General features: G+C 46.0%; 1 protein-coding gene across 5 annotated transcripts in view; it reads right to left on the bottom strand.

Moving 5' to 3' along the window:
- Positions 1 to 232: 232 nt before the first annotated feature.
- LOC139552210 (histone-lysine N-methyltransferase EHMT1-like) overlaps positions 233 to 13,674 on the bottom strand; it is a 30,084-nt gene continuing 16,642 nt past the window's right edge. For all 5 annotated transcript variants that reach the window (XM_071363713.1, XM_071363714.1, XM_071363710.1 and 2 more), the window contains exons 9-27: positions 13,555 to 13,668; positions 12,989 to 13,134; positions 12,677 to 12,820; positions 12,199 to 12,434; positions 11,815 to 12,024; positions 9,783 to 9,865; positions 9,572 to 9,678; positions 9,183 to 9,305; positions 8,827 to 8,928; positions 7,890 to 7,994; positions 7,583 to 7,737; positions 7,246 to 7,401; positions 6,886 to 7,030; positions 4,384 to 4,461; positions 4,182 to 4,297; positions 3,863 to 3,949; positions 3,636 to 3,714; positions 2,261 to 2,436; positions 233 to 2,044 (exon numbers count right to left, since the gene is read on the bottom strand). In XM_071363713.1, the coding sequence (XP_071219814.1) occupies positions 1,867 to 2,044; positions 2,261 to 2,436; positions 3,636 to 3,714; positions 3,863 to 3,949; positions 4,182 to 4,297; positions 4,384 to 4,461; positions 6,886 to 7,030; positions 7,246 to 7,401; positions 7,583 to 7,737; positions 7,890 to 7,994; positions 8,827 to 8,928; positions 9,183 to 9,305; positions 9,572 to 9,678; positions 9,783 to 9,865; positions 11,815 to 12,024; positions 12,199 to 12,434; positions 12,677 to 12,820; positions 12,989 to 13,134; positions 13,555 to 13,668 (2,540 nt within the window). In that variant the 3' untranslated portion in view covers positions 233 to 1,866. The remainder of the gene's footprint in view (positions 2,045 to 2,260; positions 2,437 to 3,635; positions 3,715 to 3,862; positions 3,950 to 4,181; positions 4,298 to 4,383; positions 4,462 to 6,885; positions 7,031 to 7,245; positions 7,402 to 7,582; positions 7,738 to 7,889; positions 7,995 to 8,826; positions 8,929 to 9,182; positions 9,306 to 9,571; positions 9,679 to 9,782; positions 9,866 to 11,814; positions 12,025 to 12,198; positions 12,435 to 12,676; positions 12,821 to 12,988; positions 13,135 to 13,554; positions 13,669 to 13,674) is intronic.

The raw sequence follows: 13,674 nt of genomic DNA, 5'->3' as shown, positions 1-13,674 counted from the left end.
ATTCCAGGATAGTGTTAGCCTGGTGATGTTGGAGGGGGGCTTTGGAAGATGTGGCTGATCTATCCCCATCTTCTCCTCCAGATCCCATGATCCACTGGAACCTGTCTGGTGCGCTCCCTCATTTTGCTCTGTTAATAAAACCTGCCAGCCATATCCATTAGTTGTACATTTATTGAAAAAGATACAACCAATTAGACAGATGTTTCAGTCCAGAAATGTAACAGAAAGCAAATCATTTTTCATGTTTTATAACCTTTTTATTTTCATACATTTGAAAATGTGCACAATATTCACTAACCATACTAACCACATTTAAAGACATGGGAATAATGTGTAGGTTTCCATCAACATGAAATCATGGAACAACATTAACAGGATAACTACAGTAACTACAGTTAGAAAACTGGAGGTACATTTAAATGTAAAAAAAAGAGAAAGAAAACCTTGCTTCTTTATCTTATTTTACAACTTGTATTCACTTGGTGAGTAATTCAAAATGAATAAAAGGAAAATAAAACCTTGTCAGCACCATTTACTTGAGTCTCACCCCATTAACATTCAATCCCATTTAATGGTGCCAGAAGTGGCAAATTAATATTTTTGACTCAATGTTCAAAAGAGTGAGTCAGCCTCAAACATGCTTAAAAATCTTGCAGATTTAACAACAACAAATCCATCTGCTTTAATTTTGCAGGTACAGTATGGCAAACTGTACAGCTTAGACAACTCCCACCTAAACACTTGTGCACCAGAATCCTCAATCATGACACCCTTAGTTAGGCCATTGAATGTCACACCATCCTTCATATACACCCTTTCCAACAGACAAATAGCGAATAGAAAGGGACCATTGTATTGTAAAATAATTCATGCCAAATAACTGAGAAAATAATCTGCCACTCCTGTGTGGTCAAAACAGATTGCAAGAGTCTTTACTGGGCAATGTCAACTTCACTCTGCCCCCTCTGAACAGTGAGATGATTGGTCAGTGTCCTCATTGACTTTAAAATCGATAGTTCTCTTTCCTTAACCTGATATCTGATGTTCTGCATACAATACACCTCGCTTGATGTTATTCTGTATAGAAAATTTGATTTAAAACTATTATTTAAATATAAAGTGATAATTAAAAAGTATTTATCGTTGATATTGATATCTAGCACTGACCATTGTTTTCCTGTAGAAATGCTCAAGAGAAGAAGTCCAGTAAAAACATACGCTTGTGACTTAAGTCCTCTGTCCCGTTTGCAATCAAAATATAGCATATGAGGTAAATACGTCAACTGTTATAAATTGTGCATGAACATTGCTCATTTCTATGGTATGATTTGAGGGGTATGGGCGCTCATGCTACAAATTTCTTTCGCACTGAAAATGTTTTTCATGAATAGATATACATTGTTGCTTAGTACAAACTTGATTCAGACCACTGGTTAGGAAACACCATTACCCAAATTGCAACTGTCCAGGATGGAGCACAAAGCAGGTTTGAGAATTCCAATTGGAACCAACAAAACAAGAGCCAGGCTCATAGCAAGGCCGTTTTTCTCCAACATTTTTATTTGTAGCACTTCAGGCACACATCAAACATACTGACTTGTTTCCTGTCCAATGTGTCCTGCACTGAGGGGCAGTTTCTGTGGAAGTTCAGAGTTTGTGCTGGTAAGGATGTGATGTAAGAGCTGGATGAGACATTAAGCAGATGGGTTTCTGTGGGGTTGATTGTTGATCTCAGTGATGGGCCTGAAGGTTCATTGTGGGGGTGGAGGTGGGGCGTCTGGGGATGTACGGCTCATGGCCTGGGGGGGAATGGAGACGCGTCTCTGGTGGCCTGGAAGTCCTATTTGTGGGGCTGGGAGAGTGGGCTCAGGAGGGGGTGGTAGAGGAGCTGGTATCAGGGAGGGTGCTGGGCTGCTGGTCCTGGGGCGAGCTGTCTGCCTGGCGCAGGGCAATGACCGCCGCTGAGTACTTGCACTTGGGAGAGCCGCACTCACAGCTAAAGTGCTTCCCCTTGATGTCCCAGAAATGGTCGCCGTAGTCAAACCTGAGAGAGGAGGGTTGGGTCAAAAAAAGAGAGTTAGATTAATCTAGAATCAAGCTACCTAATCTTGATTTTAGGGAGAACAAAGGCATTGTCTAAGAATTGATGAAAGGCTTAAACATAGAATGACAAACTTAAATATACATACAGTGTAATAACTTCCAAAGACTGGTAATAACATAACCTTTTGTCAAGTAAAGCCTATAATATGACCCTTACCCTAGCTCTTCCCCAGCCTTGATGGTCTCACAGGCGAAGAACGCGATATGGGGGAAGCGCAAGTCCTGGTGTGTCGTGAAAACCCGGCAGGGGAACAGGTTCGGCTCGCACACGTGGTTAATGAACCGGCTGATGTTGCCATAGAAACGGGCATCGATACAGTACACGTCACCCTCCTGCGACCAAAGAAACACATAAATGGATCATAATGAAAAAAGCATGTTCTGCATCATCTGCAGTGGTAATTCTTCACGAGCAGAGATCTCAAACAGATCAAGACAGAGGAGATGATTGTGGACTACAGGAAAAAGAGGACCAATCATGCCCCCATTCTCATCGACGGGGCTGCAGTGGAGCAGGTCCACATCACCAACAAACTAACATGGTCAAACACACCATGACAGTCGTGAAGCGGGCACGACAAAACCTATTCCTCAGGAGACTGAAAAGATTTGGCATGGGTCCTCAGATCCTCAAAAGATTATACAGCTGCAACATCGAGAGCATCCTGACTGGTTGCATCACTGCCTGGTATGGCAACTGCTCGGCCTCCGACCGCAAGGCACTACAGAGGGTAGTGCGAACTGCCCAGTACATCACTGGGGCCAAGCTTCCTGCCATCCAGGACCTCTATACCAGGCGGTGTCAGAGGAAGGTCCCCAAAAAATTGTCAAAGACTCCAGACACCCTAGTCATAGACTGTTCTCTCTGCTACCACACGGCAAGCGGTACCGGAGGACCAAGTCTAGGTCCAAGAGTCTTCTAAACAGCTTCTACCCCCAATCCATAAGACTCATGAACATCTAGTCAAATGGCTACCCAGACTTTTTGCATTCCCCGCTCCACACCACTGCCACTCTCTGTTGTCATCTATGCATAGTCACTTTTAATTAACTCTACCTACATGCACATACTACCTCAACTAACCGGTGTCCCCGCACATTGACTCTGTACTTGCACCCCCCTGTATATGTTATTTTTTACTGCTGCTCTTTAATTACTTGTTACTTTAGCTCTTATTCTTATCCGTATTTTTTTAAAACTGCACTGTTGGTTAGGGGCTCGTAAGTAAGCATTTCACTGTAAGGTCTACATCTGTTGTATTCGGCGCGTGTGACTAATAACATTTGATTCGAATAGCACAAAGTAAGACAATCGTAGAATAGCAGAGTGTTTTTAGAAACAAGTCCAGGAAAGGCCTCGAGACAAGAATACAATGAATTTATCACTGGGTAACAGATTGAAATCTGCCTGCAAAGCACAGCAGATCCCACTGCAATTACAGTGGTCCAAGTTGAGATACCTAGTTACATTTTGGATTTGTCCTAAAGTTAGCCAGCAAGATTTGATGACATTCATGAGCACTGATCCCTACCTTGCTGTCTAGGTTGAACAGGTAGGAGTCGTTTTCCCTGACATCTGCCTCTGCGTCAGAGATGATCTCCCCCACGTACCTGTGGACAGGAAGTGAGGTCAGGGACCCATCAACCTCACAAATAGCAATGCAGCACCATGCACAGATGACATTGAATGGGAAATCATCTAAGAACTTGAAGGTGCGGTAAAACTACGCATTGTGAAAGGGGTATGTCTAGGACTCACTCGCACACAAAGGTTCCCCGGGGAATTTCCTGCAGTGTCCGCACCCCCCAGCCCATACGACTGGTCCGGAACAGCTGGAGCCGGACCCTGAAAAGAAAAACTCCTTCAGTATGGATGTACTAACAGCACATTCAACTCGCAAACACATTATCCCGACATGCATTTTGGGATGTCAGATGCATTACAACTTCCAAATGAGTGGTTGCTGTTTGACTGAATTTTTTTTTTTCTGATCTAGATGTTATCATCAATAGGGTTGAGGAGTGTTGGCTTGGTTGTAAAAATATGGTTGAATGTTGAGACAGGAAATTGGAGGTACCTCAGTCCATTCTGCACCACGCGGTTCTTGCAGGTTCTCCAGCAGGAGCAGGCGTGGTTGCACTCGAAGATGAGGGGCGGTTCCTCACGACAGAACTCCGGGAGCAGACGACCATCCTGAGAAAGGTCATGGAACAGACATGACGATCATAGGAGACCAGCAACTTTGTCAACAATAGTGATACTGAAGTGTTGGGTCTTACCTTGTCATACCAACAGCGCAGGCTAAGCTGGCCACACATGCAGCTGCTTGAGGAGCAGTCGTCTTTACACACACAGTACTGTGGATCGCAGAGAGAAAGATGGTAATTTCATCTTTCAGGTCATCAAGTATGATCAACTATAGGATGGTCTATTCTAGGAGTCTCCAACCTTTTCTAGAATGAGAGCTACTTTTTTTAAATGAAGCATGTCGAGCGCTACAATTTTTTCCCTAGCTTTCAAACAGGCACATTCTTCTCTTCTCCTCTGCAACTCTTCCCCGGGGCCTTAATGTACAAGAGTTTTCTGTCAATATACCTGGTAAAATAATGGTTCATAAACAACTCCCCTATAAAATCAGATTTTGTTCCCCTAAATTATGTTTTATATTTATAAGGTATTTTTCCTTGTTTAATATTTTAGTTTTTCCATTCTTAAAATTACAATTGTTCATAAAGAAACAACGAAATTGGATGTTGAGTTCATGTCAATGCTTAAATCACATCAGAAGATAATTTATTTTAGATGAAAACACATTGAGTGCAATTCCCCTTTAATTGTGCCTTTGGCCCTTTAAATTGCGCATCTAGTGAGGAATGTGCCGATCTAGCGATGGTGCTGTACTCATTTCATGGCAAAGTTCACAAATGATATACACTGCTCAAAAAAATAAAGGGAACACTTAAACAACACAATGTAACTCCAAGTCAATCACACTTCTGTGAAATCAAACTGTCCACTTAGGAAGCAACACTGATTGACAATAAATTTCACATGCTGTTGTGCAAATGGAATAGACAAAAGGTGGAAATTATAGGCAATTAGCAAGACACCCCCAATAAAGGAGTGGTTCTGCAGGTGGTGACCACAGACCACTTCTCAGTTCCTATGCTTCCTGGCTGATGTTTTGGTCACCTTTGAATGCTGGCGGTGCTTTCACTCTAGTGGTAGCACGAGACGGAGTCTACAACCCACACAAGTGGCTCAGGTAGTGCAGCTCATCCAGGATGGCACATCAATGCGAGCTGTGGCAAGAAGGTTTGCTGTGTCTGTCAGCGTAGTGTCCAGAGCATGGAGGCGCTACCAGGAGACAGGCCAGTACATCAGGAGACGTGGAGGAGGCCGTAGGAGGGCAACAACCCAGCAGCAGGACCGCTACCTCCGCCTTTGTGCAAGAAGGAGCAGAAGGAGCACTGCCAGAGCCCTGCAAAATGACCGTGCAGGACGTTTGGCATTTGCCAGAGAACACCAAGATTGGCAAATTCGCCACTGGCGCCCTGTGCTCTTCACAGATGAAAGCAGGTTCACACTGAGCACATGTGACAGACGTGACAGTCTGGAGACGCCGTGGAGAACGTTCTGCTGCCTGCAACATCCTCCAGCATGACCGGTTTGGCGGTGGGTCAGTCATGGTGTGGGGTGGCATTTCTTTGGGGGGGCCGCACAGCCCTCCATGGGCTCGCCAGAGGTAGCCTGACTGCCATTAGTTACCGAGATGAGATCCTCAGACCCCTTGTGAGACCATATGCTGGTGCGGTTGGCCCTGGGTTCCTCCTAATGCAAGACAATGCTAGACCTCATGTGGCTGGAGTGTGTCAGCAGTTCCTGCAAGAGGAAGGCATTGTTGCTATGGACTGGCCCGCCCGTTCCCCAGACCTGAATCCAATTGAGCACATCTGGGACAACATGTCTCGCTCCATCCACCAACGCCACGTTGCACCACAGACTGTCCAGGAGTTGGTGGATGCTTTAGTCCAGGTCTGGGAGGAGATCCCTCAGGAGACCATCCGCCACCTCATCAGGAGCATGCCCAGGCGTTGTAGGGAGGTCATACAGGCACGTGGAGGCCACACACACTACTGAGCCTCATTTTGACTTGTTTTAAGGACATTACATCAAAGTTGGATCAGCCTGTAGTGTGGTTTTCCACTTTAATTTTGAGTGTGACTCCAAATCCAGACCTCCATGGGTTGATAAATTGATCATTTTTGTGTGATTTTGTTGTCAGCACATTCAGCTATGTAAAGAAATAAGTATTTAATAAGAATAGTTCATTCATTCAGATCTAGGATGTGTTATTTTAGTGTTCCCTTTATTTTTTTGAGCAGTGTACGTTTGACAGGTAAGCCTACTTTGCAGTTAACTTTTAATTGAGAAGGTTTTGTGGAAAGTATTTCTGTCAACCCACAAGACGGTTATCACATCAACTAGCTACACAGAGTGATAGACAAACACGTGCACCACACAGACAGACAGGCAATAGTGCTGGAAATTAAATTGGCAGATATTGTGTTAGGTTTGGCTTTTTATGCCAATAGTGGCTAACTAGGGATGGGATAATGTTGCGTTGATTAGATAGTAGCTGGGTGTTGTTGATATTTGTTTATAACAGTTTGCTGTGGAAAATGTGGAAAACTGCATGTACTTTCAGAATTGTTTGGCGAGCTACTCATGTGGGCTGCGAGTTGCTGGAGACCCGTGGTCTATCCAGTCCCATGACCCACCTGTAAGTGTGTGATGTTCTTGTCTATGTTCATGGGGGAGGTGACACAGTTGTCTGGGACATATTTGTAGTTGTCCGGACAGGGCTCACTGTCCACTGAGTTGACACAGGGGACTGGAACTCCCTCATACCCCCGGGCTATGTCTCTGTGGTGAAAGATGTACTGGTCAGCAAAAGGTTGGAGGCTCAGGTCCCAGTGGATATTATATTATACTTGACAATCGGTCAAAAAGAGGTAGCCACAAGTAGAGAGGAAAGGGTAGAAAAGGGTACCATGCGTGATCAGAGACAGAGCATCAGAAAGATAAACGTGTGAGAGAAATGCATGAAAGTTTGAGAGACGGCGATCAAGGAATTCTACCTGTTAAGGACCTTCTCCCCCTGGGTGCTGGCCTCCTTCACCCTCCTGTTAGTCTGCAGGGTGAGCCAGACCCTGGAACTGTGGCTGCAGCAGTCTGGCGGCGTCTCCCCCTCACGGTTCTTTAGGTTGCCATCCGCCCCGCGAGACAGAAAGAGCCTGAGGGGCCACAGATCATAGCCTTCAACACCATCACTTAACTGTACTAGATGGAATAGTCCTGATGTGGCTACAGCCTCGGTTATAATAATGGAGGCTACAGCCACAACAGTGCTGTAGATGGAGATTCTATTACTTATTGCCGAATCACCAGAGTAATTTCCCCTCAACCTCCACTCACGTGACACATTCGAGCCTGTTCTCCCGTGCAGCGATGTGCAGGGGGGAGTCTCCGTGGATGTTGACAGCATGGAGGTCACACTTGGACTCTAGGAGGAGCTCAGCAATCTCCACACTGCCAGAGAAGGCCGCCCAGTGGAGACAGATGTTCTCCTCCTACAAACAAACAGTCAGCAAATTCACGACAAAGTCATAGACGACAAAAAAGTCAGACAAAAAAAACCTTGAGATTGAGCAAAGTAATTGAAACAAAAACAGTTCGGCTTGTGTGAGGTCATGAAGACCCTCGGTTAACCATAGTTACTGACCTTGTCCCTGATGTTGATGTCAGCCCCTTTATTGAGCAGCATCTTCACCTGCTCTAGGTGCTTATACTCTGTTGCCCAAATCATAGCCGTCCAACCGCCATCGTCCTAGAGAGAGTAACACATCACAGCTTTAACACCGGGCCCCTACAGCATGGGATTGCTTCAATGTCCTGGATATAACGACGAGCGATGTCACTAACCTTCTCCGAGAGATATTATAAGAGGTTGAGGAAGATGTATTACCACAAGGACAAAGACTGCCATGACATCGTTCCTGCCATAATGGATCAATACCTGCAGCAAGGTCAAGCACTTCAAATAGAGACATCAAATACCATACTCAGGTTTTTAAACTCTGCAGTACCACAGTCATATGGCCTCAGAGTGCCTTTGATGGTGGCACTCAAAAGAACGAAGGATAACTCCTTTTGAAATGCTGGAGCATCCTTGCCACACATCCTTGAGATCAGATACATTTTTGAGGCAGAGAAACATCTGTTTTAGAGATGGCCAGAATAGGAGGTCAACGACAACTAGCTTTACACAAACAAATTGGCTTTCACGTCGGCAGGGTAGCCAATGGGGTTGTAATCCTAACTAATGCTGATAAAGAACGGATCATTCCACAGCAGCTGCAATGTAAGAGGAAACCATTAGGAGCCCATGTGGAGCGGATGGGAGCAGCACGCCCACTGAGAGGAGTCAGGCCCCTACGGAAAGGCTACTAGTGAGGGCACAACACAAACACAGGCCAGAGCAAAACAAGAACTGAATTAACATGAAAGCACTCCTGGTTCTGATTGACTTCAGTGGTACAACCAACACAAGCCATGCAAAGCTGTAATCATCTTGAGGGACTAAACATTGTGCAATAATTACAGCTATGCTCACCAAGTTTGTGTATCACTGGCTTATGAATGAAAAAAGCAGAACTCACCTGACAGTTGATGTCTATGAGTCCTGTGGAGAGGAGATGCTCCACGATGTTATAATGGCCAATCTTAGCAGCTAGGTGGAGACAAGTGAACCCCTCCACATCCTGGAGAACAGAAGGGAGTCCAACACACATTGCTGCTGTCATAAGATTCATACCACTGTAATACAACACAACCCTCTACATAGCCTACTAACAGGGCTTGCATGCTATCAAAACACTATTACCAAAGAATGGCACATGAGTTACATACAGCACCATGACATCCACTGCCCCCGTGGAAATATAGACTAATGAAGTCTCCCCGGAGAATGAGGTATGCGTGTCGTTGTGGTGTTAGAGAGGGTGTGTGAACCCACCTTGTGGCTGGCAATGGCTCCTGCCCTCAGTAGGTAGCAGACCGCCTCCAGGTGGTTGTTCTCACAGGCCTCCATCAGGGGCGTGCGCTGGTCCTCATCGCAGATGTCCAGGTTAGCACCAGACTGGTAGGGAGGGAGGGAAACAACTAGATCAATCTACTCTGATCCACTCAATACTATCGAAATTGATCCATGATAAGATTTTGATGACTGTCCAATTAAAATGATCCACTATGAAGAGGTCAACACGTGTGCAACGTAATAGCCTGGCGAGTCAACCGATGCCGTGGAACTCATGCTGGAAAGCTTGGTCTCGATGCATGTCCGTGTAATGCAGCGTCTACCCTTTCCCTCATCCACTCCCAGTGGGAACCATAGCCAAGCCTCACCTGAACCAGCAGGTGACAGATATCCTGGTGGCCTGCCTCAGATGCTACATGGAGGGGGGTGCGTCTGCTCTGGCTCTCCATCTTAAAGTTAGGGTCTACCCCATCCACTGGTGAACAGGGATACAGAGGGACATTTGTTATTCACAGAAACCTGACCAGATAATGACGTTTATACATTGTTTACTATCTTAGTTTAAAAAATCTCCCTCACCCAACATGAGCAAGACCTTCTGTATTTCTCCCTGTTTAGCAGAGATAAACAGCTGCTTGGGGTGAAACCGCAGCTTCTTGGGCCTGATGCAGGACACATGGAAGAAGTCAGTCACAGGAACACACCTTCACAATAACAGGAAAATATTGATAGAAAACAGAAATAATTTAACGTGTGCATGAACATGTCACACAGGAAGGTAGTTGAGGAACCCTCAACGTTCTCTTACTGTGCCTTCAGAAAGTATTCAGACCCCTTGACTTTTTCCACTTTACATCCTTGTCCTAAAATTGATTAAATTGTTTTTTTCCCTCATCAATCTACACACACACAATACCCGATAATGAAAAACTGAAATATTACATTTACATAAGTATTTTGTTGAGTGTGTACTTTGTTGAAGCACCTTTGGCAGCGATTACAGCCTTGAGTCTTCTTGGGTATGAAGCTACAAGCTTAGCACACCTGTATTTGAGAGTTTATCCAATTCTTCTCTGCAGATCCTCTCAAGCTCTGTCAGGTTGGATGGGGAACGTCACTGCACAGCTGTTTTTAGGTCTCTCCAGAGATGTTAGATCGAGTTCAAGTCCGGTCTCTTTGTCCTGTTGGAAGGTGAACCTCACCCCAGTCTGAGGTCATGAGCGCAGTGGAGCAGGTTTCCATCAAGGATCTCTCTGTACTTTGCTCTGTTCATCTTTCCCTCGATCCTGACTAGTCTCCCAGTCCTTGCCGCTGAAAAACATCCCCATAGCATGATGCTGCCACCACTCTGCTTCACCATAGGGATGGTGCCAGGTTTCCTCCAGATGTGACATTTAGCATTCAGGCCAAAGAATCTTGGTTTCATTAGGCCAGAGAATCTTGTTTCTCATGCTGTGTCCTTTAGGTGCCATTTGGCAAACTGCAAGCAGGCCGTCATGTGCATTTTACTGAGGAGTGGCTTCCATCTGGCCACTCTACCATAAAGGCCTGATTGGTGGAGTGCTGCAGAGATGGTTGTCCTTCTGGAAGGTTCTCCCATCTCCGCAGAGAAACTCTGGAGCTCTGTCAGTGTGACAGCTGATTGCTCAGTTTTCCCGTGCGGCCAGCTCTAGGGAAGAGCCTTGGTGGTTCCAAACTTCTTCCATTTAAGATTGATGGAAGCCACTTTGTTCTTGGGGACCTTCAATGCTGCAGAAATGTTTTGGTACCCTTCCCCAGATCTGTGCCTCGACACAATCCTGGAGCTCTACGGACAATTCCTTCAACCTCACGGCTTGGTTTTTGCTCCTCTGACACGCACTGTCAACTGTGCGACATTATATAGACAGGTGTGTGCCTTTCCAAATCATGTCCAATCAATTGAATTTACCACAGGTGGACTCCAATCAAGTTGTAGAAACATCTCAAGGATGATCAGTGGAAACAGGATGCATCTGAGCTCAATTTCAAGTCTCATAGCAAAGGGTTTGAATACTTACAGTACTAGTCAAAAGTTTGGACTTTTGGGTTTTTCTTTCTTTTTACTATTTTCTACATTGTAGAATAATAGTGAAGACATCAAAACTATGAAATAGCACATATGGAATCATGTAGTAACCAAAAAAGTGTTAAACAAATAAAAATATATGTTATATTTGAGATTCTACAAAGTGGCCACCCTTTGCCTTCATGACAGCTTTGCACACTCCTGGCATTCTCTCAACCAGCTTGAAGTCTTTCCCCACTATTTCTCGCATAATTATTTTTTTAAGACAAAAAGTTCCCACCTTGTCTAGAGTCATTTGTTTTGTCGACATTTGGGAAGTTCACTGACAAATGTGCCGTTTCCATCAGGTGGGTCGTGCCATTTTTTATCCGGCATCGACTACTCGCATAAAAAGGTCGGATCAAAACCTTGTTAGTAACACTAAAAGTGGTTAAGAGTGTGAGAGGAGACTGGTGAGGGGGTGGTAGTGAGAGAGTGAAATACTAATCAGGACAATCAAACAATTGCATAGTAGAGCAGCACTTTTTAACCTCTCAAACCCTAAGTCTTTGTAGAATGTCTTACTTCTCTGTGTCCAGTGCCAGCAGGATGCTCTCCAAGGTCTCTTTAGGGGCGGCACCCACTCCTATGCCGATCCCCATGCCCACAGCAGGAGGCAGAACTCCGGTTCTGGAGCCCCCAGGGAAAGAGGTGTCCAGTGTGTGCTCGGGTGGGATGGAGAGAGAGCTGTCTGCTCGGCCACCAAGATCACCTCCCACAGAGAAACAGAATGGACTGGAACACACACAGAAGGGTGATAAATGTTGAAAATACCAGACTGAAATGAATACATAATATGAGGAAACGATGTATTGATGAAAACGTGTGATTCGGCTCCTTTCTTTACCTGCTATTGACTGTAATGGAAGCCCCACCCACCCATTATTCCCAACAGTGCTGTGAACCTACCCTCCAGTTGTGGTGTCTGCCCTGCCCTCCGCGGTCCTGGGCGTGGCAGGGTCCTGTGCAGCACGTGTGGCGGGAACGGTGGAGGTTGTGTCGGCCTTGGCGATGGTTACCTCCTTGGCCTTGCTGGCCTCCTCCCCACAGTGTGGACAGAAGGTCTGGCCCTTCAGTACCGAGGCACAGGCCCGGTGGAAGCGGTGGGAGATGTTGATGTCCGGTTGGCACTCCATGAAGGTACCCTACAACCCAAACATACACAGCCAGGTCAGTGTGTCCGCCGTTGAAGAATCCCAGTGTTTTAACGTTTTGGTAGGCCATAATCACAGAATATATAAAGGCCTTGGCTAGTTCAGTGTTTCCCCCCCCCCTAACGACTATAATTAGGACCACGAGCTTTTCCTGGCTTACTAGAAGACCCTTTCCACTCAGAAATAGATGTAGTGCTTGCCCATTCCCATTCCAGGGAGGTCCCAGTACTCACGGCTCTGCAGAAGAAGCCACAGCCGGGGCAGCACTGGTGCTTGACCATGCCGGCCCGGTGGTCCTCACACAGCACCAGCAGCTGCACAGAATTTGAGGGACGCATCATCTCATGCTTTAGAACCGCACTCTGACACCGGCTCAGCTGTGAGGAGAAGGAAAGAGGTACGTATGAGTGAGAAACAAAGGCTGAAAAGGGAGAAAGGGGTGGATAATCAGGACGAAGCCAAAGACATAGGGAGAGAATATGATAAGTGGACATAGGGAATGGGATACGTGCAAAAATATGATGAGGCCTAGCATCAAGGCTCACCTGTCGGTCGACGCTCTCCGTGGCCATGCACTTCCTGTCGGCCAGCGTGAGGATCTCCCGACTCTTGGGCGTCTCCATGCGACAGCTGCAGAGGGGCAGCTCCTGCACCATATCTGGCTCCACACTTCCCATAGCCCCAGAAACTCCTGCACAGAGGACCATCCACTCAGCTCATCCGACAGATGTAAATATGACCCTTACTAGACACAGGTTTAATGCGCTTTCCAAGAGTTTATAGAGATTCATTTATAAAGATACACACTGCAAGAGCTACAATAGTGGTACAGTTCTAGACTCTTGATTATCAGATTTTGTATTTCTATGACAGACATCACCACCAGGGGGCACTCAGTGCTGCTCTCATGAGTCATCTGAACCTGTCAGGGAGGACAGAGGCCTTGCTTCATAAAACCAAGACCATTTCGGAGTCTTCAGAAACTTTAAAAAGTAGTCTACGGATGGGAAAATCTCAGAGAGGAATTATCTTACCAACAGGCAGTTCAGTTCACAACTACACCCCTTTCCTCTTATTCCCCCATCACCTACTCCTCTGTGGCCTCACTCACCTGTGTGCAGTGAGGAGAGCAGCTTCTCCTGGGCTGTGAGGTTGAGTAAGTGGAGGGGAACCTCTGTGTACTCCTTATTGAGGCCTGCCTGGCCCTGGGGCTGGGGTCCTGTGCCTGGAA

This window comes from Salvelinus alpinus, chromosome 24, assembly GCF_045679555.1.
Source record: "Salvelinus alpinus chromosome 24, SLU_Salpinus.1, whole genome shotgun sequence".
Lineage (NCBI taxonomy): Eukaryota > Metazoa > Chordata > Actinopteri > Salmoniformes > Salmonidae > Salvelinus > Salvelinus alpinus.
Note: the sequence above shows the minus strand (reverse complement) of the source record. Positions and strands in the feature narration are given on the sequence as shown.